This window comes from Paramisgurnus dabryanus, chromosome 20 (genome assembly GCF_030506205.2).
Source record: "Paramisgurnus dabryanus chromosome 20, PD_genome_1.1, whole genome shotgun sequence".
NCBI lineage: Eukaryota > Metazoa > Chordata > Actinopteri > Cypriniformes > Cobitidae > Paramisgurnus > Paramisgurnus dabryanus.
This window is the reverse complement of record NC_133356.1, coordinates 30,438,606-30,466,259: the sequence shown is the minus strand read 5'-3', so window position 1 is coordinate 30,466,259 and position 27,654 is coordinate 30,438,606. Positions and strand designations below refer to the sequence as shown.

The 27,654-nt window shown below is 37.4% G+C and overlaps 1 protein-coding gene across 1 annotated transcript; it reads left to right on the top strand.

The window, feature by feature from the left end:
• Positions 1-789: 789 nt before the first annotated feature.
• On the top strand, positions 790-27,423 carry tp53bp2a (tumor protein p53 binding protein, 2a). Its single transcript, XM_073812845.1, has 18 exons — positions 790-1,112; positions 5,278-5,425; positions 5,570-5,674; positions 8,854-8,921; positions 9,027-9,128; positions 10,801-10,975; positions 11,255-11,436; positions 11,525-11,689; positions 11,937-12,117; positions 14,361-14,471; positions 14,585-14,706; positions 14,936-15,275; positions 16,395-17,128; positions 18,430-18,568; positions 19,863-19,995; positions 21,920-22,086; positions 23,030-23,229; positions 26,492-27,423. The coding sequence occupies exons 1-18, from the start codon at positions 1,104-1,106 to the stop codon at positions 26,531-26,533; spliced, it is 3,123 nt and encodes a 1,040-aa protein (XP_073668946.1). The 5' UTR covers positions 790-1,103; the 3' UTR covers positions 26,534-27,423.
• Positions 27,424-27,654: the final 231 nt, after the last annotated feature.

The window sequence follows — 27,654 nt, the reverse complement described above, 5'->3', positions numbered from 1 at the left end:
TTTGCTAGGAAACGTTTTTGATGAAAAAACAATCTTTGATCTTTGTCATAAATTGGATGGTGTACTTTAAAAAACTAAAAAATGTAATAATAATTTTCTTAGAACAATTTGTTAGTTACACTGTTCCTTCATCCATTGGTTTTTGATCACAATTTCAAGATGTTAACTAGAAAGAGACCTTTAAAATCTCCAGAAGATTTTGTATCACCAATAAAATTAGGGAGGTATCATTTAAGATTGTTCAATATACCCTGTAAAACTTTGCAAAAATAATAGTTTTATTTTTAGACTTTGTTAAAAATAATAGTAACATTAATATACAGTTTAAAGAAAATGACAATTTTTTATGGTTCTATTGATTTCAAAATTTGGAAAATTTTATATTTGGTAATTATATATGGAAAGTTCTTTATCCATGAATGTAAATGGGCTGTGAAAAAATCCAATTTTACTCATTTTAAAATAGAACTAATCACTACTTGTACACATTAAAAGAAATAAGAAATAACGCAAACAAGACTTTAAATTACTGTAAGCCTTAGAACGGTCATTTGACTGTATTTGTAATAATTTATACCTATTTCAATGGGAATTTTTATAATTGTATTTGACATATTTGATATATGTAATTGATACTCTATTGCCCTTTTATGCTTTTATGTCCACTGTTCAGAATATTGGAATTAAAAAACCTTTGATGTCATAAGCCGCTCTGTCTGCGCAGCGCACCGCCCATGAAGTCGAAGACAACTCGTCTTTGGGCAAATCTCCTATTGTTGTGACGTTGCACCGCAGAGCAACAGGCGGAGAAAAGCACGGAAAAAATTCAATGGAAAACTAAACGAATATTGAGAACCGAAAATTAATTCGATTGTTTTGTTAGACTTTTTATTTTAATATTTGTTAGCCCTTTGCGATAATAAAACAGTAAGTTAATCGTGTTTTGTGGTCCGTCGGGAATGTCCATTGGCAAACACTTCCGGAAGGAAAGTTTTGGAAGGCCTGTGACTTGTTGAATTTTCACTTTAGTAAAAAGTCGACAGTAATCAGACATAATAACAGGAAATTTTTGATCGCTCACAGGGTGGAAAACAAAAGCAAAAATGATGCCGGTGAGTAGACTAAAACTGTTTCATACTGAACTTGCTCTTTTAACATCTCATCCTTAACGGCCGATATTCCAAGTTAAGTATTGCCACAATTTGAGCTGGTGAACTATTTCCTTTACCATAATTAACCTCAGTTATTATAGGTAAAGTGTAGTAGCCATGTTATTGTGTATTGATTAACGTCACTATCATGGTTTACTGTAGAAAAGCCTGGGTAACTTGTGGTAATTATGGTTTGGATTGAGGTTTCATTTGTGATTAAAATCACGTTTTCATGTCTCTATATCCTGAGGGAAACATTGTGTTATTTGCTGTAAAATTAAATAATCGCAATGTATTGTCTACCAAAACGTTTCTCATCGCCTCGAAATGTAACGAAACTGGGCCCATGAGTGTTTATCGTGTGGCTGGCTTTCTTTGAAACACAGTTTTGCTGTGATGCCAAAGTTAACAGATGACTTTAGCGAGTTTGTCAGTAATAGATAGACACATAAAGAGAGCAATGTGAAGTTTACAATGAAAACTCAGTCAACAATATCCCAATGACGTCACGCTCATCGCTGTCGCCATGTTTTTGGAGAACCTGTTTTAAAGGGGTCATGAATGGAGAGATCAAATTCTGTTGACCTTTTGACATGATAACAGAGGTCATCATACTACAAAAATATCCTGTAAGTTTTAGAACTTATAAATGTGTTGATAATCCTAAAAATGCTAATTTAACCCAGTCTGCGAAAACCACAGGATTTTAAATATGCAACTTTATGATGTAATAGCATGGCTAAGCACAGTCTTGGCCAGATCAACATTTGCTTACAGTACATCACTGCCTGTTTAGTCCAGTGTTAATTTCATTGACGAAGATGATGATGAAAAATATTTTCACGGACAGAAACTAAATAAAAGTCAGATATGAATGATGACGAAGACTGTAACGAAATATAACTGACACTTAAGTCAACGAATAAAAATAAAACGAAAATGTTATGGAGGGACGAATGGAGAAGAAATCCAATCAGAACTACTCATTTTGTGGGACAAGTTGTGAAGAAATCCAATCAGAGTGAATCTTTGAGGGTAGGTTGATCAATGCGGAAGCAGCAGAGCCATTTTAAAAAGCAGCGGCAAAGTTCGTTTTCAGTAAGGTTGTTTACAATATATTTAGGTGTACAGTCTTAGTTACTCAGCTTTGGCTGATTTCAGTTGACTTCGCTTGTTAGCAACACGCTAACGTTTTGCAGTGCACCCGGTCCGAAGACATGTCTCATTGAGTGCGTTTACATGCACAGAATAAGCGGATAACTATCAAAAATCTGCTTATTATAGAAAACTGTTTACATGCAAATCAATAAACCGGTTATGCTTCTATTTTCACAGTTTCTCTGCCAACTGCTTTAGTCAAGCGCACATGGACAAAACCGTGAGAAAGCGGGTTAAGGTGTTTACATGCCACGCGAAATCTGCGTAATGAGCAAAAAACTACCTGTGCCGATCGGTTTTTGCTTACGCCGTATCCCCGATTAAAGAAAACAGTTTTACGCGTTTACATGACCCCACGTGTTATCAGTTTATTAAGCATAATCGGTGTAAGACTGTGCATGTAAACGCACTCAGTGACAACGAAAATGTCAAAGCTTACGTCTAATCTGGTCACACTTTACATATGACAACAAGACCGGCTGTAAAGACGACTCATTCAGAAATACATGCGAAGGTTAACATACACGCTAAGGTTATTTGATCAGTTAAACCGTATTTTCGCTTAACTTGGAATAATATAGAAACTAAAGGAAAACACCTCTGAACTGTATTGATTGTATTGAATTATCTGATTTGATACTGAGTAAAAATATTCAAATGTCCTCAAATAATTAAATTAAATGTGGAACGTTACTATTAGTAGATGTGTTACATGACTGGTGTGTGTGTGTCTGTGTGTGCATGTCATTCAGGGACCATGTATATTTTGGGGAGAGCGGGCCTTATGCTTACTTTATGTGAGATTATCTTTTGTGAAAAAGCCATGGTCAGTGTTTTTGACATTAAGAATAAAAGAAAATACGTATTTTGTATAACAACCATTAAATCTGTGTCTGTATTGCATATTCAAACATTAATACCATTCCATAACAGACTGAGGATCCAATGACTAAAAACCGTAAGACTAGACTAAGACTAAAAGATTTCAGATGACTTAAATAAGACTAAAACTAAATGGTGTGTTATTCATAAGACTAAGACTAAATCAGAATTTGCTGTCAAAATTAACACAGGTTTAGTCCCTCCCACTGATTAGCGCTCATAATGTAAATATTGCGAGAGATCTATGCAGAAATGGCTCCTATCAAAACACCAAGACGCTTGTGCATATCCTTCCATCAGATCCCAACATAGAGTGGATTACCTTTGTTATTAACGGGATAGTTCACCAAAAAATAAAAATTCATCATTTACTTACCCTCCCTCATGTTGTAAACCTGTATAAATCTCTTTGTTCTGAAAAACATGAGAAGATATTTTTGAGGAATGTTTGTACCCAAACCTATCATGAGCCCCATTCACTTCCATAGTATTCATAGTATAGTTTGGTTTGGTTACAAACATCCCTCAAAATATTTTCTCATGACATGAGAGAGCGATATGGTCCAGCTTGTCAGTGAAGTACAGCTCTGTGTATTAAATGCCGCTCCATCTGAAAGCAGCTGATGGCGATTAACTAATAATCAAGGAACAGGCTTTACTGATGAAACGCACATGAGAATACCCCGATAGCCTTACCAGTGAGTGTTTAATTCTAAATCTGCAATCTGTCATGCCTGTTTAAACGGAGCGTTCTGATGAGAGGGGTCAAAACAGGACAGAAAATAGCCTCAGAGAACAGTACAAAATAATAAAAAAGCTCAGGACCCTTTTAAAAAGTCTGGTGTAGTGGCGCAGTTGGATGTTCCATTCAATTTTATTTCTATAGCGCTTTTCACAATTGGTCAATTGTTCCAAAGCAGCTTTACATTAATAAAAACAAAAGAAAGCACAGAAATATCCGAGGACAGTTAAAGTAGCAACAAACATCGGTTTAAATTTAACCGTATTAGTGAGTGGAGTATTAATATAAAGTATAGAAGAGAGTTCTAAGTTAAGCTAATGACTCCCAAGGGGTTTGAAAAAAACTCCTAGTAGAAAAATCCTCTGGAAAAAAAAGTCCTAGGTAGGAAAAAAACAGAAAGAGCAGGACATAGCCAATGCTATAGAAAATATACTATATATTAACTTCAGAATTATAACATTTTATAGGAGTTAGAAAGAAAGCGGTTGGTTGTTGCGGGGAAGACTTAGGGGCGTATCACACAGAACACGTTTATGGCAGTGGCAGGTGCCTTTTTTGAATGGTTTTCTATGGGCAGTTAGCGTTATGCACGCTGTTTAACTGCACCAAACGCCTTGTGTTTTGGCCTCCTCCCACGCACATGGTTTTGACATACTTTTTCCACAAGCGCTATGAGGTTTTTTGGTTGTTCTCAACAAAGACATGAAAAATCAGAATTTTTTGTTTTATTATTTTTTAAACACATTATGTTACTTAATACACTTGACTTAGATGAAGATCAAATCATCCAACAAAAAATATATATGTTTCAGCGCATTTCTGTCATTTTATTTGCAGATTAATGAAACCGCGTCAAAAATAAATATATAAATAAATATGAGAACATGAATAAGGCAAGAATCTCTTAAATATTTCTTTATTAAATGGGGATGTAACGGTACATGTATTCATACCAAACCATTTCGGTACAGAACTTCCGGTTCCGTGTATATGTGTACCGAATGCAATCTTTAACAGTAGTAAAAAACTTACTTCCAATTTAATTTCTAAATCATACTTGAATTTTTTATGGAAACTCCTTTTAAATGTAAAAAATACAACCTGTGTGTTGTGCGCATGTGCATGCTTGTATGTCTGCAGTAGATTTAAAGATGTTTTGTTATATGGCAGATTTTCTTTGGGAATTTTGGGTTAAATATTACCTTAATTATCCTGTTTATTTAAAGTGGAATATTTGAAAATGGCACATTGTTCCTTATAGCAGGTCATGTTATGGGTTTATGGTTTATTTTGTTCTCTATTGCACCATCAAACTCTCTCAACGTCCTTAACTTGTGTTTTTAGATGTTCCTGACCGTGTACCTTAGTAACAATGACCAGCATTTTACAGAAGTTCCCATCACCCCTGAAACGGTCTGTCGTGATGTCATTGAACTGTGCAAGGAACCAGGCGAATTCAACTGCTACCTTGCTGAACTGTGGCGAGGCTCAGGTAAGAATGTGATAGAAATAAAATTAAGTGTGGTATATTGCTTACCCTTGAGCAAATACTTGAGCATCAGAGGATTTTTTGCATTATTACATTAGACGAGATTATAACAGAAATGTATAGAAACGTTTGTGTGTTTGTGTACAGAGCGACCTATAAGTGAGAGTGAGAAGATGATGAATCTGTTGCAGCAGTGGGGACAGAAGTCTGACGTGCGATTCTTTCTACGGCACGGTAGAACACCCAATCAAGGTAAGCTCATTTATAAAATATCAAAATAATTATAAAATAATAAAAAAAATCTATATTAGTGCTGCACGATTCTTGCTTAAATGTGAATCACATTTTCTCTATGGAAAATGAGATCACGATTGTCTCAAACGATTCTCATTTCGTTCAACAAAAACATTTATTGCAGTCACATAAAAAATGTGCTACACAGGACTTTCAGTTATAATAAAGAGTGTTTTAAAAGTCTCTTTTCCCTATATGTAGTACACTCAAACTGGCCAACCATAAAAAGCACCAAACCTTTAAAACACTAAATGATGATACAGAAGCCGTTTCTCAATCCGAAGCCTGATGACGTATGGAGTCTGCATATGCGACCTCTGGAGGCTGCAGCCTTCTGATTGAGAAACGTTCAGATGTATTTCCTCACATTTTTTCGGAACCAATATTGTTGCATCGTCCCTCTCTCGGTTGCCACCAGGACTTTCCGCAATGATGCTCATTTTTTCTCTCTTTTGTTGAAAATTGCCGCTCCAAATCCACCCAGTAAACCGATGTGTGTAGGTCTGCTACCTTGTTACACGTCACATGAGTGACAATGAAACGCCGCAAATGAGGAAGAAAGAGGAGAGCTTTTATGAATGAATTGAGATTGTGATTCTTTTTCGATTGCAGCCCTAATCAATATAATTTTTTTTGTTAAATACTACAATGATACATACACACTGCCATTGCATTTTGAAAACCTGCCTAATATTCTTTTGGGTCAAAATAGCAAGAGGCAATGATTTGACAAGGTGGCAATCGGTTTCTTGGTGTATCTGGTACCATAATGTCAACAACAGGCCCTCCAGTTCGTGTATATTCCTGCTTTTCCATTTTTCCAAGTCAAACCACTAATGTTAGGTAAATTTTGAGGCCAAGGGATTAGATTGAAATGTACTCTCTACAGTGGCACGTGAACAAGGTGTGCCGCCTCTGAGATTTAAGTTTCAAGACCCAGTGGCCTCACTATGTGTAATCTGTCAAAATCTGATACATTTTTTCTTTGCATTAAAACAGACAGCACACAGCAGAATGGATTTTTTTGGTAATTTTAAATAAACTAATTAAATTATAAAAACAAAATTAAAACCAGATTTACCATATTATATAAAACTGTAGGCAAAATATGTGCCAAAATTGAAAATGAAATTAGGTGATAATGCATCTTTCCTGACAAGTAAAAAAATGTAAAGCATTGATGATTTGACATTTCATTTTCAATACAATCTTGAGGCAAGACTGACAATATTAAAATTAAAAGGCAGACGTGAAAAAAAATTGATTGCAAATGCCAATAATCGTGACAAAAATTACATTAAAATCTAGTTTATTTTTTATATTTAATATTTAATAATTCAAATTGTAATATTTTCATTTCAACTTGTATGCAAATTCTGTTAATCAGGGGGTTGGGTTTACTTGCTTACATAACGGTCTGAGGCAGTGTTGCCAACTTAGTGACTATATAGTGACTATGTAACTATGTTACATTTAACCGCTTTTTAACAAAAAAAAAACAACTAATGACAAATCTAGCAACTGTTTGGATAAACCTTAGATTCTTATCATCTGTACCAGGGGTGCAAACTTGTCACCTTTCAGAGAAATTAGCTGTTTTTATTTCAAAATAGGTAATTCTTGTGATTCGTCTAGATCCGATGAGTTTTTTAAAATGAGGGGTAAGGGTGATCTGCTACAGGGTTGCAGTAAATGAAATTATGAAAATCATGTCCGGTTATTGTTGTAATGATGTCAAATCACTATCCAGTTTGGCGGGTTATGTTGTACAATTTATAGTCACCTTATTTGCTGCTGAAGTTTAAGCAGTCTGTGCAGATTGAGCGTGGTCACAAAAGCTTAAAGGATTAGTCAATTTTCTTTAAAAAAATCCAGATAATTTACTCGCCACCATGTCATCCAAAATGTTGATGTCTTTCTTTGCTCATTCCAGGACTTTTTATCATTTTAATGGACTTTAATGGACCCCAACACTTAACACTTAACTCAACACTTAAAGCTCCCGTTCTGTCTGAGATTTTGAAGCTTTGATTGTGTTTATAGTGGGCAATATAACATGTGTTCATGTTTCACATGTAAAAAACGCGGTATTTTTCACACAATTTACTTATCTGTATAGCGCTGTTTTCACTGTCCTCAAAACAGGCTGAAGTCTTCCTTGTTATGTGAAGTCCCCCCTTTAGAAATACGTAACAAGTTCTGATTGTGTAGTTTGTTTATTTGAGCCAAAGCTGGTGACTGATGTATTCATGTGGGCGGAGTTTAGTCAACGAACTGTTTTATTGACGTCATTAAAGAAGGAAAGGAGGGCTGTAGAAAATATATATCGCCTGGCAGTGAACTTTGAGCTTTATCATTTTACAGGTATTATTTATGCTATTATAGCAACATTACACACTAACTAGGGTTTTAAAAATGGTATCAGGAAGAACGTGACCTTTAATAGTTTTTTTCAACGGAGTTTCAAAGGACTCTAAACGATCCCAAACGAGGCATAAGCGTCTTATCTAGCGAAACGATTGTCATTTTTGACAAAAAAAAAAAAGTGCACTTTTAAACCACAACTTCTCATCTATCACCAGTCCTGAAAGCGCCAGCGCGACCTCACGCAATACGTCATGACGTCAAGAGGTCACGGATGATGTAAGCAAAACTCCGCCCCAGTGTTTACAAGTGTTGAGAAAGAGGACCGTTCCTACGTTGTTGTATGTAGAATGATAATAATTAATGTCTTTGTGTCAGTTTATTGTTTAAAATGGTCCGCAAATGTGCGTTTCATATATGTAACACGTGACCTTTCTACGTCACCACGCATTAACGTGAGGTCAGAAGAGAAGTTGTGGTTTAAAAGTACATATTTTGTATTTTTCGTGTCAAAAATTACAATCGTTTCGCTAGATAAGACCCTTATGCCTCGTTTGGGATCGTTTATAGTTCTTTGAAACTCTGTTGAAAAAACTATTAAAGGTCACGTTCTTCCTCTGTATGAGAGGGCTGCAGCCTATCCCAACATCTTGGGCTATAAGCAGAAAACAGGGGGAGATGGCTGGAACAGTTGTGTGCTAAAGTGCTTATCGAAATCAGAACTTAATTCTTTTGCAATTTTTTTTATTGTTCAACATTTATTTGTGTGTCAGGCTCCAGAGGCTTAAATCAAAAACAGAACATTGTGAAAAGACCCACAGACAGACAGACAGAAAATGGGGTGAGTTTGGATGGTTTTCATCTGTGCTTCGAAACATACTAATTGTTGTGCGAAAAGCTCTTATACACATTGCCGTTTTTGGATAATTGTTGTGATGTTGTGCAGGTAAACACCCCATGGATGGACATGACTGTAGCAGAGCTCCAAGAAATGGCTGCCAGACAACAACACCAAATTGACACTCAAAAAAATCTCTTGTCCTCTAAGGTACATTTACATTAATGTGCACATAAACACATACTGGAAAAAAACAGTGTTTGCCAAATGCATACTGTAAATATAATATTCATTAAGCAGATGCTTTTATCCAAAGCCAAATACAGAGTGGGAGGACGTCTGACTCTGCACAGGAATGATTTCACATTTTATCTTGTAGTACAAGTTTAGACAAACATTTGCATACAATAGTAGAAGCCAGTAATGCATTTTCTGTCTATAATTTTTGTAGCTTCAGAAGGTGTGTGCACTAATACCAAATCAACATTTGAAACCATACATGCTTAAAGGCAGCTTCTTATGTCTCCCTCATTTAAAACACCTGATTCAAGCCTTGCAGTCTCGAGCTGATGAGTTGAATCAGGTGTGTCAAATGAGTGAACCATACAAAATCTGCCATACTTTTGTTCTTCTTTGCTTTTCGGTGTTTTCTTTGTTTCTATTTCCTGTAAAGCTGCTTTGGAACAATGTACAATTGTGAAAAGCCCTGTATAAATACAACTGAATTGAATTGAAAAAAAATGCACTGATACAAAATTTCTGTACCGATACTGCTATTCATTAAGAATGACATCTGCCAGTACCGCTGCTCCTGCCCCTTAAATCCAGGATATTGGGATAGTGGCCCTTTAAAAATGACGAAGCACAATGCAGCAATTTATGAACACGGTATGTTCCAAATGGGACAAAACCACTTTCTTGTGGCACTTTGTAGTGAGAACAATCATAGCCGCTAAATTAAACAGGGTTCCCACGGGACCTTGAAATCCTTGAAAGTTTGTGAATCTGGGGGGGGGGTCAAGGCCCTGGGAAGTTTTTGAAAATATACATACATAGATACAGGTCATTGAAAGTGCTTGAACTATTTTATGCAAGAAGTTTTCTGAAAAAAATCCATATTATTCCCTGTGTAGTGTAGAATAATATCATACAAATTCTAGAGTTTTTAAGCACACGTGCTAAACTGTTCGCTTTAAATGCTTATATCTTCTGTATGCGAATGTTGAGTCATAACAAAATGCTTTTTTGCATAGTTGTGTTTGACACATGAAAACATCTTGGGTTACGTATGTAACTGTTGTTCCCTGAGAAGGGAACGAGATGCTGCATCTCCCTTGCCATACTTCCTGCGTCCCTGTAACACCGTCTCTGGCAATACTTCACATAGCGATATACTTCCTGACTCCCACGTCACCCTGTCTTTGTCATTAAGCCTCACCATTGGTTGAATTTGATATACACATTCAGACGCACTTACCCATGGAGGCGTCCCCAAAGTGTCACCACAGTGACGCAGCGCGAGTTCCCTCAAAAGGGAACTGTAACAATGTATCTTAAAAGGTAACACGATGTAACCTTGCTCTCACTTGAAATGTGTCCCCACATTTAGCCTTTAAATTTGGGGGTATTGGACCTGGAAAGTCCTTGAAAAGTCCTTGAATTTGAAGTTATCTAAGGTGTGGAAACCCTGATTAAAGAGTGTTTGATTAGGGTTGGAGCTAAACTCTGTAGAGATGCGGCAATGTTGTTTACCAGCAAACTAAAATAAATCTATGATTTCCAGATCTGATTGGCCAGTTTGGAGCTTGTTTTTTTTAAAACAATGCCTATACAGTATAACATGGTTATAGCCTGTTTTAATTTTTTCGTCTTTTTTCTGCAGGAGCAGCGATTGCATTTTCTGAAGCAACAGGATAACAGGCAGCAACAGGTTTCCTCTGAAAAGCGTAAGCTTCAATCTCTGAGAGACACGATGGAGAAACAGGAGGCGCAGCTGAAAACCGTACGTGCACTAAAGGGACAGGTTGAACAGAAACGACTCAGCAATGGAAAACTTGGTGAGCAACATCTACACAGCCCTAGTGAAACATTATGTTATAACCCAGTGGTCCTCAAAGTGTAGGGGGAAGGGGTGATGTTGGGAGGTTTACAGGAGAGTTGGGACCATATTTTAATGATCTAAGCGCTTGTCTAAACCGCATGTTGTCTAATTGTATAAAATTGCGTTGTTTTTATTTGTATTGAAATTGTTATTTTTTTTAGGGGTGTGACGAGCTTAGCGGCTTTTAATCTCATACTTTGTAAGTTTTCTTAGTTTGTATGTGTGTTTTCCGTAGTGGAGGAGATTGAGAAGATGAACAGTCTGCTGCTTCAGAAACAAAGAGAGTTGGTGGTAGCTGTGTCCAAAGCAGAAGAACTGAGCAAACAGCTCGAGACGCTGAAAAATGGATGTATAGATGTGGTTAATAATAAACACAACTCTGTGGCCGAGCTGGACCGGCTCTACAGGGAACTACAGGTAAAATTTTACATTTTAAGCTTGGGATATCTGAGGTATAAATCTTAAAGTCTCTGTTCAAAGCACATACTCTGCTTGTTTTCACTAGCTGAGAAACAATATCAACCAGGATCAGAATACTAAACTACAGCAGCACAGAGAAAACCTGAATATAAAGAATCAAGAGGTGGCCGACATGGACAAACGAGTAAATGAACTGCGCGATCGCTTGTGGAAGAAGAAGGCTGCCTTACAACAGAAAGAAAATCTTCCTGTACGTACCTTTTTCTCTTGCTGATGCAAGTCAATACATTAAATGTCATTTATTTGTTCATTATTGTCAAGTTTAAGTGTTGCACTTTAACTACCAATGTAAGTTTTAGCCACATTTCCTAAGACTTTAATTTGTGCTTAAATGAAAAATACAAGCATTGCAGTCTTTGTAGAAGTGAACTAGCAAAGCTAAATGTCCATTATGGGAACTTGATGAGGCTGTAACAACAAAAATATTAATCTTGCAGCAGGTGCCTTCAGATGGCCAGATGATTCAACAAACAGGATTGTCTCGTGTGGCTGCAGTTGGTCCTTATATTCAATCTTCTGTGATGCCCAGAGGCTCATTTAACCAGGACCCACTTAAACCCACTTACCCAGAAGGCACAGCAATTGCACCACATGACAGGAGCACTCCTCCAATTACAGGTAGACTGATTTACTATTTTAATGTTTAACTAATAGACTGATATTAATCAATCTTTTTTTACTTTCCGTTAATGGTTAATCAATTAATTATGTTGGTCCCTAGTAGTATGAAAAAAGAAATTGCACAGTGATCAGATAAGCAGTGCTGTCTCTTTGCAGTGGGCGTAAATCCTGATGAACGTATTACGAGTTAATAATATTGAGCAGAGGTTCTGATAAAACAGGAAAAAACCCTTTTAATTATTTTGCAGGAATTGTGTCTAATATACATAATAATTTAGATCTTTTTGTACCAGAACACTTTTTCATGCATTGTGGAATAATAATAAAGTTTGTAATTTTTCATCTACGCTCCATCATGCTGCTTTTTAGTGGCAGAAATGTGTTCATGCCAGTAACCATACCATAACATTTTCAACATGCAAAAAAGCTTAATTCTGTCGCAGTATCAAGTTCTTCTATGGTATTTACTATCTGATGCATTTGAGGTCAGGAAGATTACAGATTAAAACTTTTCTCTATCTTTAGTTGTTGAAATGATTGTTCTGTCAATAAAATGGCATAGATCGAGATGCTTTAGCTAAATGTGTCATACAAGAGATGGGGCGGTGTTCTGAGAGATCGTCACTAGCAAAATATCTATGTCTAACAGATTCTGTTCTTAAGGTATGATTACGGATATGTGTTGGTCCTGTCACATTTTGTCTGACACCAACAGAGAATATCTATGGAAGCTAGTCCCAAAGTACCTTATGAATATCAATGTGGATGTTAAAGTCACCAGTGATTGATCGTTACTACTATGACAATGATAAAAAATTAGCTAATTTTTTTTATGAAATTAGTATGATGACCCAGGGGTCTATAAATAGCTAAAATGAGGCTCATGCTTTTTGTAATACACTCACCTAAAGGAATATTAGGAACACCATACTAATACTGTGTTTGACCCCCTGTCGCCTTTAGAACTGCCTTAATTCTACGTGACATTGATTCAACAAGGTGCTGAAAGCATTCTTTAGAAATGTTGGCCCATATTGATATGATAGCATCTTGCAGTTGATGGAGATTTGTGGGATGCACATCCAGGGCACGACGCTTCCGATTCACCACATTCCAAAGATGCTCTATTGGGTTGAGATCTGGTGACTGTGGGGGTCATTTTAGTAAAGTGAACTCATTGTCATGTTCAAGAAACCAATTTGAAATGATTCAAGCTTTGTGACATGGTGCATTATCCTGCTGGAAGTAGCCATCAAAGGAAGGGTACATGGTGGTCATAAAGGGATGGACATGGTCAGAAACAATGCTCAGGTAGGCCATAGCATTTAAATGATGCCCAGTTGGCACTAAGGGGCATAAAGTGTGCCAAGAAAACATCCCCCACACCATTACACCACCACCAGCAGCCTGCACAGTGGTAACAAGGCATGATGGATCCATGTTCTCATTCTGTTTATGCCAAATCTGAAAGTCTCAACAGAAATCGAGACTGAACATTTTTCCAGTCTTCAACTGTCCAATATTGTTGAGCTCGTGCAAATTGTCGCCTCTTTTTCCTATTTGTAGTGGAGATGAGAGGTACCAGGTGGGGTCTTCTGCTGTTGTAGCCCATCTGCGTCAAGGTTGTGCGCGTTGTGACTTCACAAATGCTTTGCTGCATACCTCGGTTGTAACGAGTGGTTATTTCAGTCAAAGTTGCTTTTCTATCAGCTTGAATCAGTCGGCCCATTCTCCTCTGACCTCTAGCATCAACAAGGCATTTTCGCCCACAGGACTGCCACATACTGGATGTTTTTTCCTTTTCACACCATTCTTTGTAAACCCTAGAAATTGTTGTGCATGAAAATCCCTGTAACTGAGCAGATTGTGAAATACTCAACCATGCCACGCTCAAAATTGCTTAAATCACCTTTCTTTCCCATTCTGACATTCAGTTTGTAGTTCAGTAGATTTTCTTGACCAGGACCCACACCCCTAAATGCATTGAAGCAACTACCATGTGATTGGTTGATTAGATAATTTTATTGATGAGAAATTGAACAGGTGTTCCTAATAATTCTTTAGGTGAGTGTATGTGTATAATATAACCTTGTGGGGTAGATTCATTTAAACTAATATAAGCATTCAATTTAAGCCAGGTTTAGCCACTCGCTATTTAATAATTTGATGACGCAAACTTTTGTTAGCACACAGTTTAAAGTTATAATTAAAATAAACCTTAACATTTCTGCATTTCTCAGGCAATTTGACATCAAAGTTGCCACAATGGAGTTCAGCCAATGCACAGCCTGGCAGCAATCTCGGGTCGTTTACACTACCACGCATGACGACCCAGACTTCTGAAGATCAAGGTGTGACCTCCTACTCCCCAGAGACCCATATTTAATTTATAACACTTTATACAATCATGTTTGAGTAAATTTGCTATGAATTAAAGTGTATGTTCCTCTGTCCCCCACACCAGGTAACCCAGGTGCATCTAACCATGACCGCAAAGTGCGCCCGGTTTCAATGTTTGAGTCCACTGAACCACTTACCAATTCTTTGCATAAGAAACAAAACAGTGTTGACCTTGTGAAAGATCAGGTACCTCACTTAAAATGTTATTCATTCATTTAAGAATTGTTTTTTCACTAGTTTTTGGTGTTATTAGTAATGCATCCAGGTTATATAAATGAATCATAGTGCACACATTATTCATATTAATTTCTTTGTATTTTACATAACCTAGAAAATCATTTAAAATCATCTAATCACACTTTGTTTAAATGCAAAAAAGCCTAAATGACAAGATGTGATGTCTTCTTACAATCAGATTGCTGTCAAGAACACGGTTAAAGTTCCGCCTCCAGTTCCAAGTAAACCTAAACAGTCCAATCTGTTTGGGACCTTCCCTGGGAAGAGTACATCATCCACTCAGCACAGTCACACTGGTTCCCTTTGTGGCCTTCCTCAAGGAAACACTTTACCCCCTCCTTCCAAACAAGAGCCCCCCCTAGCTGCCACGGTACACCCCTTCACCCCCGAACCCCCTGGAGCAAAAGACTTACACAAACCCCAAACAGTGACCACCAGTTCTATCTACTCCATGTACACGCAGCAGAACGCACAAGGAGCGATAAACAGAGCCCAGAACCGCAACAACTTTATCAGTGGTGAGTTTTGTGTTCAGATAAAGTCATGCATGTCCACTGTTACATGTTCCTGTTGCTCAACTGATTCTAAGAAAAAACATATTTTGATAAAAATATATAGGGATGTCCAGATCACATTTTTTGCACTTCCAATCCAAGGTCATTTAATTGTAAAGAATGGACGATCTGATTGGATTTTCCTAGTGTTAGGTGCATACTTTTAGTACATTAAGGATATTAAAAGCTGATCCAGACTGGTATAAAAATACTTTGATCCGCCTTACATATCGATCTTTGCGATCAGCTAGGCACGTCCCCAAAAAATGTATATCTTGAATGCACTGTACGTTTTATAAAATGCATAAATGTAAATGTTTGTATTGTTGTAATATAAGCATTTTCATTTTGAAAAAGTGTTGATGATGCAGTTGTCAGTGTATGGTAACCCATACTTTAAAAGTATAAGACCAACTTAACCCCTTTGGGTTACCATTAGGCCATGAGTGCCCTAACTGTAGTAAAACATAAAAAGTCAAGAAAAGAAGAGAACATAAGAAGTCGAAGCCATGTATCGTATTCCTGAGCGTAACTGCATGCAAACAAAAATGGAGAAAGGAAAGGACAGGAAAGGAAAATTCATATACAAAACAATGGCTGATGGTTCTGTTGAAAATGTAAACAGGCTGGTGTGACATAAATTTGCATAAAGCATCTATATTTGTCCACACCCATGTCATCGGAGTATTAAAAAAACGAAAAATTGTTAAATTAAGGTACATTTAGAACAGATAAAAATCTGAGATTAATTTGCGATTAATCGCGAGTTAACTCATGAAATCATGCGATGAATCTAGATTGAATATTTTAATCTATTTTCTGGAAGGCACAATTTACTTAAAAAACATAAAAAAAAAACCCGCTCATTGTTGGACACCAAATGTAGGTTTAGATAACCATGATTACATGAGATCCCATATGTACTGCAAGAAATGATATTTTTGTATCAACAGTAACTTTCCTTCACGTAATTTATGAAAATGAAAAGGGAGTCTCTCACGTTACTTGATTACAGACAAAACTGTAGATTAAAGTAATGTAAATATTTCAATCTGTTAAAAAGCAATATTTTTTGTTTTGCAGTTTATGGAAAGCCAGTAACTCCAGCAGGCCAGCAACCTCAAAACCCTCAGCAGCTTGACAACCCGTACCTGGATGTGGTCAGTGGCCCAGAAGCAGAAATCGAACACAGTACAGGAGTTTCTACTTCAGAAAACCAAGAGACAGAACGCATTCCTAGACCTCTAAGTCCCACCAAACTGTTGCCCTTTATTTCAAATCCATACCGCCACCAAAGTGACATTGATTTAGAGGCTCTAAGGAAGAAACTCTGTAATGCGCCGAGGCCACTCAAGAAACGTAGCTCCATAACAGAGCCTGAGGGCCCTAGTGGTCCCAATATCCAGAAACTTTTGTACCAGAAAACCACTCTGGCCGCTATGGAGACCACAGTGACGACTTCTGGAGAAGAGCAGAAAGTGGCGGCAACAGAACCTCATTCGTCTGATGAGGTTTCCCTTGTTAAACCAGATCGGCCGCTCTCTGATTCAATGGTGTCTATGGCCATAAAAGAAACGAAAGAAGAAGACAACTTTCCTCCACCACCTTCACACCCAGCCCCAATACCTGACATTTCAATGTTACCTTCACCTCCCCAGGCACCTAGCCCCCCTCCTCCACCACCCCCAGAGAACTTCCTAGAAGACTTTCCTCCATATCCTCCACCTCCTTATCCCAGTGGTGCAGAGCAGGACACTCCAGAAGACATGTTCAGCATGAAGCCACCAGAAATTACTGGGCAGGTTCCTTTGCCACCTGTAAGTGCACCTAAAAAGGCCTTTTGGAATAACATATTATTGTTGCTTCTTATTTCTTATTTGTGCATCCTTGTTTTCTTTTCTTGCGTCTTAGCTCCGCCCCTTTTATCATGTAATGGAAGAATAGATCAGTGTATCCACAACAAAGTCCTTTTAGGGAAGTTGTGTCACTGCGCCAGCATATTTGCAACGCCCTCCAGGTTGAACCTGTCGATTCTGCTCAATGTCCCTCTCCCAGAGGATTCCATTCTTTATCAATGGACAATTGGCTCTTTTTACTGGGGGGCGGGACTAAAACGGCTATTTAGACCATTGCAATCTCCCCCATTTATAGCAATTCCAATTCCATTACTATTGTTCTTTATCGTGGTTCAATTAGAGAATAGGCTTTATGCCCAGCTGCACTACTTCCTGAACTTCAGCCAGTTCCTTGTTTCCTGTCTGCCATTATTGGACAAACTGATTAATCCAGGTGTGTCTGATTATTGTTGTTGTGACTACTGAGGTCAGGCACACCTGGATTAATCAGTTTGTCCAATAATGGCAGACTGGAAACAAGGAGCTGGCTGAAGTTCAGGAAGTAGTGCAGCTGGGCATAAAGCCTATTAAGATGTCCTTCAAAATGGGGGAGCTGCTTTGGCTTCCGGATCATGAACTGGAGGACAGTGGAGCAAGGTTGTGGCTAGAAGGGATACAGCTATGAACAAAATTTTGTGAAATCTTGCCCAATGAGCGCTATTTCATCCTAATCCTACCCCAAATCCTAAACCCAACATTTCATGGGATTTAGGCCGTAGCCGTATCCAATCTGACCAGAACCGCTCTTTTTGATCGTAGTCCTATTCCCAAACCTTACCCTAAACCCAGCATCTCGCGAGATTTGTCCTGTTGCCTGAACTGAGAAGCAAGGAAATGAGGAAGCATCAATTAAAGTATTTTGGAGCTCGCTCTCTCTCTGGCCCCTTTTTCGTTGTTTTTGATAAGGTGCTAAACTCTTTAGAACAGTGGCTCTCTATGACCTGGAATGCACACCCCTTGAGTTATTGGTTGACTAGTTGACCATCCTGCATTAGATGCAATTAAAGTGCCAAAAAGCTGCATTTCTTCTCATGGAATTTTAAAATTTTCTTGTACACTAAAAATAAAGCTATTAAGATTAACATTTGGCTTTAGGTACAAATGTCAGCTTTTGGCTCTAGTCTTTCAATGTACTGTAGCATTTATGAAGATAATGCTGTGGTGATATGTCCTCTGTGTGATGAATTATGAATGTGTCTGATAAAGTTGGGTTGTTTGTGCAGGGTAAAAGGACAAATCTGCGAAAAACTGGATCGGAGCGCATTGACCATGGCATGCGAGTGCGGTTCAACCCTTTGGCACTGTTACTTGACTCATCTCTGGAGGGAGAGGTTGATCTGGTGCAGAGAATCATTTACGAGGAAAGTTACTTTTCAGTTTTTTTAAAAAAATTATTGAGTTTGTGTATGTGTGCCAGAATGTGTATGTGTGTGAAATTTTATCACAATTTCAATTAATGGTGGAAGGTGAAAAATCAAGCGGTAATACGTCCAACAAAAATCGTTTTTGTTTAAGAACCATGATAATTCTTATTTTGATCAATCTAGGTATAAAGGGAAATAGATTTTTTATTTAAATAAAATAAGTTTTCGTAGATTAGGACACACCTTGTGGTGGTTTGGGACACGATTACACATTGCTGCACGCTTTAATGCTGTGCGTGTCAAAAGGTTTATACGCTCAAACTGATTTTGCCAAGTGAGAGATGTCCTCAGGGCACTTATTGTGTTGACCCAAAGACAACATTTTTCTAAATAAAACCTAAACCCACCCCAACCATTACCAAACCCTAAAATCAGAGGGACATGATAAGTGATAAATGCAATGGACTAGAAGCAGCTAATCCTGGTTGTAAGCTTTAACTGAAAACAAACTGTTAACTTAATTCTGAAATCTGATTGGTTGATTGAAATGTTGTCCCAGGGTCAGCATAATTTTGCTCTGAGGACATCAACCACTTGGCAAAATAAGGAGAGCCATGTTTATACGGTGACAGTGATCGCTTTTCCAAATTAGTTTTATACACATGTGAGTTGAACGGGTGGTAGATAAACAGGTCAGTTTAGTAACCACCCCTGTGTCGTCTGATTTATTAATAAGAAATACAGAGCATGGTACAAAGCAGTCGCACTAGTCAAACAAACCAGACTTTGGGGTCAAATATACTCCCGAAGCAGAAGTGCTTTAAATCTAGTAAATTTTATTTATATGGCGCTTTTCACAATACAAGCGAGCGTAGTAATGTGTAATGTATAGAAGAATGTTCTAAGATAACCCATTGACTTTAACCCTTTAACTGGCACAGACCTTTTTGAGTGGGGGGGTGGTGAAAAGGTGATGCACACTTTCAAATTAATATAACTTTGGCATTTTTTTGGTCTAGAAGCATAATTTTGGTCTTAGAAGACACTAAAGTTTTTTAGGGAATTGTCTGGAAGTGAAAATATATTTTTTTTATACCAGTTTAGTTTATAGCTCTGTTGTGCTTACACATGTTTCACTGTAGTTTTACATTGATTCATGTTTTTTGATGTGAAAATATCTAGTGTTTAAATGTTATAGTGAGACCCCGTACAGTATATACTATTCTACATTTGACAATTAATAATACGGCTGTAATATAATATTTACAATGTATAATTTTTATTTAAACAGGTTGAGAATGCGAGTCAGCCTAACGATGAGGGCATCACAGCGCTGCATAATGCAGTATGTGCAGGTCATACAGAAATTGTTAAATTCTTGGTGCAATTTGGAGTCAATGTCAATGCAGCTGACAGCGACGGTTGGTGAGTATGACCAGGGCAGGCCTTAGCTCTTGTATAACATTTTAAAGGGAAGAGTAGAATTTAGTTCATGCATAAGGGGTGGTTCACATTTTGTGTCTTTTGTGCATGCAAATACGTTATTTTAAAAGTAGACACGTGGAAATCACGCTCAAAATGAGTGCAACGTGGTCGTGATGCATGTGTGGTGCGCCACGCACTTTTTTTCCCAGGTCAGTTAAAAATACTTTAACTTTTGAGAATGCAAAAATGTGAACCACCCCTAAAGACTTGCTGAATTCATTTCTAATTACTAGGGATCCACTAATACAACATTTCTGTGACAATACCAATATTTAGGGATGCACCGAAATGAAAATTCTTGGCCGAAAAACGAAAATGAGGAAACCAAGGCCGAAAAACCGAAACACCGAAATAAATTATTATGCCAATTATTAGTACAAATGCATTTATGGCTATCACTATGTACTAACTTTACTAGGGGTGTGTGACAGATCACAAAACTCACGGTTCAGATCACATTACAATTTTTGAGGCACGGATCGGATTATTTTTCAGATCAGCAAAAAGGGGGTGGGGAAAATCTAATAACAAATAAAGAAATTACAAACATTTATAAAAAAGAACAAAGCTGCACGTTAATAAGGGCTTACATTAGCATTAGGTACAGAAATCGAATTAAATGAGTCATAACACTGTGTTTATTGTATAAATTAAATATATTATTATTTTAGAGCTATTTGTCTCTTTGTTAGACTTAAGTAGGTTAATTGAGGTTACTGTCTCTTTAAATAAGCAGAGACTTATGACTGTAATCATAAACAAATGTTTTTATTAGAAAAATAATAATGTGGAGATAATTTTGTTTATATGTGCCCTGTCAATAACAGAAAGATTTTACATTCGCTTGTTTGCGTCTCACTCATGTGTGCACTATTGAGGGCACTTAAATGCGCGCGCACACAGAGAACGAAGGCGAATCCCAAACAGCGCAGCATGAAAACGTTACGTTGTTTTTCATTGTTTTATTCGGCACATGTATGTTAATGGACTATACAGTATGAGACACATTTACGCGACTCTCTCTAAAGTTTACACATCAAGAGTTCTGATCTTTGAAGGGCGTACTCACTGTGATGATCACGTCTGGACCGGACACAACCGCATGTGCCTCTGTGCGTACTTTAGCGCCTTTTTGCGATTAAATACATCCACGCCGCATACATGTTGCTTCAGACAAGCACGTGCAGGTCGCGGTTTCTGTTTGCGTCATCACAACATTTCGGCCGTATTGTTTCGGTGATAAAAGTCTTTCGGCCGAAAGCCGAAAATGCTCTTTTGGGCCATTTTCGGACGTAAATTTTCGGTGGCCGAATATTCGGTGCATCCCTACCAATATTAAATTATTTAGAATCACATCTGCTGATAGTGACAGATGCAGATGGTTCTGTTTTTTTCAACTTGACCAAAATATTCTGCATGCGTTTAGTAACTTATTTTGCTAGCAATTAATCATACGGTAATCAGCATCACAATCGTAGTGATTTCTGTGATCGTGGCTTTTAATCAGAGGTCCTGTGTCGTACAGTGAAAAAGGTTCAAAGACGGCCCTTTTCCCAAATCTAGCCTATGAAAGTTTTCTAGCACAGTGTGTTTGCTGCTACGACCTGCTTACCGGTATTTGTTTACCAAAAGCGCATGCTGTTGAACCGATATTCAACTAACGTGTCGCAGTTGTCACATCCTACGATTCAAGGTGTCATCATCGTGCAGTCGCACAGTGTGATAAGGTTATAGAATGGCAAACATCATTCAATGTATTAGACTAAACTGAGATCTGGATTTGGATATGCATGTTGAGAGTTGTGCCTTCATAAATCTACAGATCTGCTCGGTTTAATAATTTAACTGTGTGTTTGAATCATAGGACCCCTCTGCACTGTGCAGCCTCCTGTAATAACGTGCAGGTGTGTAAATTCCTGGTGGAGTCTGGGGCAGCTGTGTTTGCTATGACCTACAGCGATATGCAGACAGCAGCTGATAAATGTGAAGAGATGGAGGAAGGCTACGCCCAGTGCTCTCAGTTTCTCTATGGTGTGTAACAACTTGTAATAGAATATAATTTTGCCTAGAATCTGAGGACTATTTACGCCGTAACACTGAGATTACACTTTAGGTTCCAGTAAATACATAAACACGCATTTAAACTTTGTTTTTAAAAGTAGGCGGAAGTATAATCCATAATATCCAAATAGCGCTGTTATTTCCGTGAGATATGATAAGAGTTAGAGGATATCTGAGACTCAAGGCAGAGGACATTCAGACACCTGTATCTCACTCAAAACAGCATGGATTAATTTTTTTCGAAGTTTGCATGCGTGTGAAAAAAACATGAATACATGAAATAGACCTTCTGTAGCGTACTCTGTTGCATCGAGCCTGGATCAGTCGATTGCTAAATGTACTTCTCATTTCAGCAAGCATGTCATGGAGGGCTGGGAAGTGTTTGTCATGATGGTCAGCAGTTTGGATAATATTCTCCTCGCTCTTAAAGCCTCAAGCAAACAAAGCCTGCTTTCCTAATAACCTTAGGCAGCCTGTTGACATATTTGGCTTTATTTCCAGTGCCCAAGCACCAATCAGTGTAGAACAAGGCACTATGACAAACTTGTTAAACATGTCAAGCATCGATACATCCAACCACAGCAAAGTTGTCCAAACACTTCTGTAGGTGGCATAACTTTGAGCTGTATTAAAGCAATTAAACAAGTTCATTTACTGTTCATTGGACTCACAAAGTTAGGGATAATGAACAGTGGAAGACACTGGGATAAAGAAGATACTGAAAAGTCACCAGGAATAGATGAATAGTCAAATAAACTATAAAGAAGCAAACTAAACTGTATAGAATTGAACTAAAAGCCACCACTAAAGGACGGTAAAATCATTATATCAAACTGCCTGTTGTGGGTTGTTGTTGTTTTAATATAAACTTTCAGTTCTGTTGTTTGAAATGTTTTGATTTATACGTTTTCAGGTGTCCAGGAAAAGATGGGCATCATGAACAGAGGGGTGGTGTATGGTCTGTGGGACTATGAGAGTGACGAGGATGACGAACTGTCATTCAGAGAGGGTGACTGCATGACTGTGGTCTCCAGAGATGATGAGGAGGAGACTGATTGGTGGTGGGCATCCATGGGCGACAGAGAAGGATACATACCAAGGAATCTGCTGGGGGTGAGTGACAAGTCATGCTCATGTGTAGATAATGTCGGATCATAATTACCTACAAAAGCCAAAATATAATTTAAATGGCCCATACTGACTACTTTTCTATCTCTGTTTCTTAAATATTTATGCTTGAATAACATGGCATTTTGAGGATGCACACAGCATTTCGTCAAACGGGCTGCAATTATTGACAAAAGTTAAAGTATTTGTCCATTTTCTTAAAAAAAATCCAGGTAATTTACTCACCACCGTGTCATCCAAAATGTTGATCTCTTTCTTTGTTCAGTCGAGAAGAAATTATGTTTTTTGAGGAAAACATTGCAGGATTTTTCTCATTTTAATGGACTTTAATCATGGATTAAAGTTTTCCGTCGCTAGACGGATTTCCGTCAATTGCAAAATTATTAAATTCACTTTTAATAAAGACGACGTGTATTCACCTTTTTTTAAGTTGGATGTGATCAAAGCCTGGGGTGGAGCCAAATCACGTTCCTCTCTCCACTGTAAGCGTTCTGTAATCACTACGCACCGGATCCACTCCGGGTTTTCTGGCTGTATCACGTTAAGCTGAGGTAAAACTTTCAGCTAGCATGGACAAACTTGTAATGCAGAAAGGCTCCGATGTTTTAGCGATTGATAAAGGTGTAAAAGACCAATGGAGATTGACTTGGCTTAGCGAAATGATGAAGATTGGCAAGCCTTTCAGTTCGTGGGATAAGAAAACCAAACCGCCAGGTAATTTACGTGTCTTTGCGATTAGGGGTCCTGTATTTTCTCACGTACGTGATCACCCGCGTCCCGTTTTTGACTGCTATGCTCATCAGGCCAGTTGCTGATACAACAGGTTTAAACTTGTGGGTAAACTTCATGTGGCGCCACAAGAACCAAGAGGCAGATGACATCCACATCCTGTGAGAGCGATTTCAGGAATCATAAGAGGAGACTGCTTCCGAAATGCTCTCGCGGCACTTTGATGTCATCCACCTGTCGGTTCTTTCAGTTTCATTTGCGTGTGGTCTCAAAAAACGTAACATTTGTACATATATTTAAGCACCGCACTTTATAAACAAGTGATATTAAGCCATTCAAACACAAACAACAGTGTTAATGCTAAATGCGTTCGCTGTTTCTGTGTCAGAGCTGAACACGTAAGCCGCGCATTCGCTTCTCATTGTGCTTGTGAGTATTTTTGCCACTTTATTGGGCTTAAATACAAATATGTGTCAAAAATCCCGTCTTTGCAAGTATCCTCATATAAACACGACCATTTAGGTCTTAGGAGAAAGTAAACAGCAGAACCATTGCGCATAAAATAGCACATCAGCGCTGCCTCTATTGTAACATAATAATTTGTTGATAAAGGTACAGTCATCAATTAACAACTGTCACTATGGTTACAGACATCCTGTGCGAATTGTACACTAGTTTAACTCGAGTTACACGTTCAGGGTTTATATTCATACATAACGTTACTGTAAGCTGTTGTGTGAACAGAACAGACCCTGGATTATTCGTTTATGTGTACTGAATAGGCTAATATGATATGCAAAAGTTGTATTTGTTCACATTAGTAAATGCATTATATAACTTGAAAAAACAATGAAAAATATAGAATATATAAGCATTTATTAATTCTTGTTTATGTCATTACAGTAATTGATGGTAGTTCATGGTGCATTCACTAATGTTAAGAGTTTCAACTTTGATTAAAAAATTATTAGTAAATGCTAAAATAAATACATTTACAATTAATAAATAATTAATAAAAGATTCATTAAAGGTGGTGATATTCATGTTTTCTTTTTATATAGTGGGTTATTTAGCTGTTTCGCCTTCATCTTAAATGCCATGCAAACTACATCTATTTATGCCACAGGAGACTTTAATATGGAATTAATGGCAAAAAATACACCCTTAAAAAAATGCTATTGGTCTCGCCTACATTAAGTTTTGGTTAAAGAAATATGACTTGGCCTGAAAAAAATTTCAGTCAGAAGAATTTTTTTCACTTTAATCCATGACTTTAATAGAGCCCAACACTTAACACTTAACTCAACACTTACAGTTTTTTTCAACGGAGTTTCAAAGGACTCTAAACGATCCCAAACGAGGCATTAGGGTCTTATCTAGCGAAATGAAAAATAAAAAATATGCACTTTTAAACCACAACTTCTCGTCTATCTCTGGTCCTGAAAAGTGCCAGCGCGACCTCACGTTAATGCATAGTGACGTAGAAAGGTCACGTGTTACATATATGAAACGCACATTTGCAGACCATTTTAAACAATAAACTGACACAAATACATTAATTAGTATCATTCAACATACAACAACGTCGGAACGGTCCTCTTTCTCAACACTTGTAAACACTGGGGCGTAATTTCGCATACGTCATCCGTGACCTCTTGATGTGATGACGTATTGCGTGGGGTCACGCTGGCACATCACAGGACCAGAGCTAGACGAGAAGTTGTGGTTTAAAAGTGCACATTTGTTATTTTTCTTGTCAAAAATGACTACTGTTTTGCTAGATAAGACCCTTATGGCTCGTTTGGGATCATTTATAGTCCTTTGAAACTCCTTTGAAAAAAACTGTGTGTTGAGTTGAGTGTTGAGTTAAGTATTAAGTGTTGGGTTCTATTAAAGTCCATTAAAATTAGAAAAATCCTGCAATGTTTTCCTCAAAAAACATCATTTCTTTTCAACTGAACAAAGAAAGACATCAACATTTTGGATGACATGGTGGTGAGTAAATTATCTGGATTTTTTTTTAAGAAAATTGACTATTCCTTTAAATTCTGCAATTGGTCTGATTGACTTGAAACTTTGTGTGTGTGTGTGTGTGTGTGTGTGTGTGTGTGTGTGTGTGTGCGTGTGTGTGTGTGTGTGTGTGTGTGTGTTAGGAGTAGTTGCCCAACCCAGAAATAAAAACTCTGGTCATCTTTTACTCATCCTCATGTTGTACTAAACCTGTATGAGTTTCTTTATTCTGTTGAAAACAAAAGAAGATATTTTGAAAAATGGTGGTAAGCACACAGTTGTCGGACTATTTAAGTCAATGGGTACCCAGCAGTGTGGTTACCATCAAAATATCTTCTTTTGTGTTCAACAGATGATGATGATGACAGAATTTTCATTTTTGGGTGAACTATCACTTTAACCCTGGTTTGCATTAATATGATACAACATTTTATTAAATACCACCGGCAGCGGGCGCTGCTATTCAACGTCTGTGTAAAAGTTTTTTACTTCTGCTTATCTTCAACAGTTGTATCCAAGAATTAAACCCCGTCAAAGAAGGCTGGCTTAATTGAAGTAAAGGAGACTTAAAGTTCACTGCCATTCCACAATCAATAAAGACCAAAAGTTCAAACCTCTTTATGAAGAAGGTCTCCTTTGGACCATTGTTTTTCTGTCTTTCTTTCTTCAACTTTTTTAACAAATGTTAATGTTACAGGGATGATCACTATGTCATTGTGTTTTGTTTATCGCAACTTAAGTTAAAACAAGGTTTGTGCATCAACCTTTTCATTTAAACCTCTACTTTTAGGTAGGTCTAATATAATAAAGTCTGTGCTACACTCTGCTTTTCCAAATGGCTAGTTATTGTGTTGGGGACAGGTATTCTGAAACTTAGACTGAAACTTTAACCTCATGTGATGCTAAATTAAATTTGTATGGTTTGTGGACAGTTTAACAGAGTTTGCATATCTGAAATCAAAAAATGTTTGGCTACTTTTTAAGATGAATTATTTCTTTTATATATAACTAAGAAATTGAAAAGTAGGTTGAAAGTCTTAGAATGATGTTTGACAACACCCTTGACTTTCAGTATGCAAAACTTCTGCGCAGATCCTTGCGTTTGTGGGCAACGACCGGATATAAAATCACACACTTAAGTTTTTTTTTATTCGCACATCATGGATTATGTTTGTTTTTATTGCTGTTGCACAAAATAAGATCCTTATCTTATTGATAGGAGTACAGGTTATTTGTATTTTTTATTTTATTTTACTTTATTTCACTACTGTTGTATACTGCACATGATATTTAATATCAATACATTTGCGATCATTATGTATCAAAAATGAAAAAATAAATCAAACTGACTCCAAACACTCATGTTCAAGATTATTTAACCCCTTGGTAAAATTTTGTACAGAATATTTTATTCTTTGTAACCCTTCAATAAACCCTACCTGTAAATGCTTAGAAGTGTCGGTCAACTCTCTACTGCAATATTGGATCATTTATGTCTGGCTTGATAAAGCTCAGTTCACTGATATTCTTTGTTTTTCATGTTACCACTGCTTTCATTCCACTAAATCTTTTTAATGAGATTTAAATCTGAAGACTGCACAGGCCACTCAAGAGCAGTCTATGATGGGTCCCTGAACCAAGCTTTAGTAGATTCGGATGTACAGTATACCT

Coding starts and splice junctions, on each gene's coding strand:
- tp53bp2a (XM_073812845.1), top strand. Junction 15,276..16,394: donor CCGCAACAACTTTATCAGTG/GTGAGTTTTGTG, acceptor TTTGTTTTGCAG/TTTATGGAAAGCCAGTAACT. Junction 22,087..23,029: donor GTGCTCTCAGTTTCTCTATG/GTGTGTAACAAC, acceptor ATACGTTTTCAG/GTGTCCAGGAAAAGATGGGC.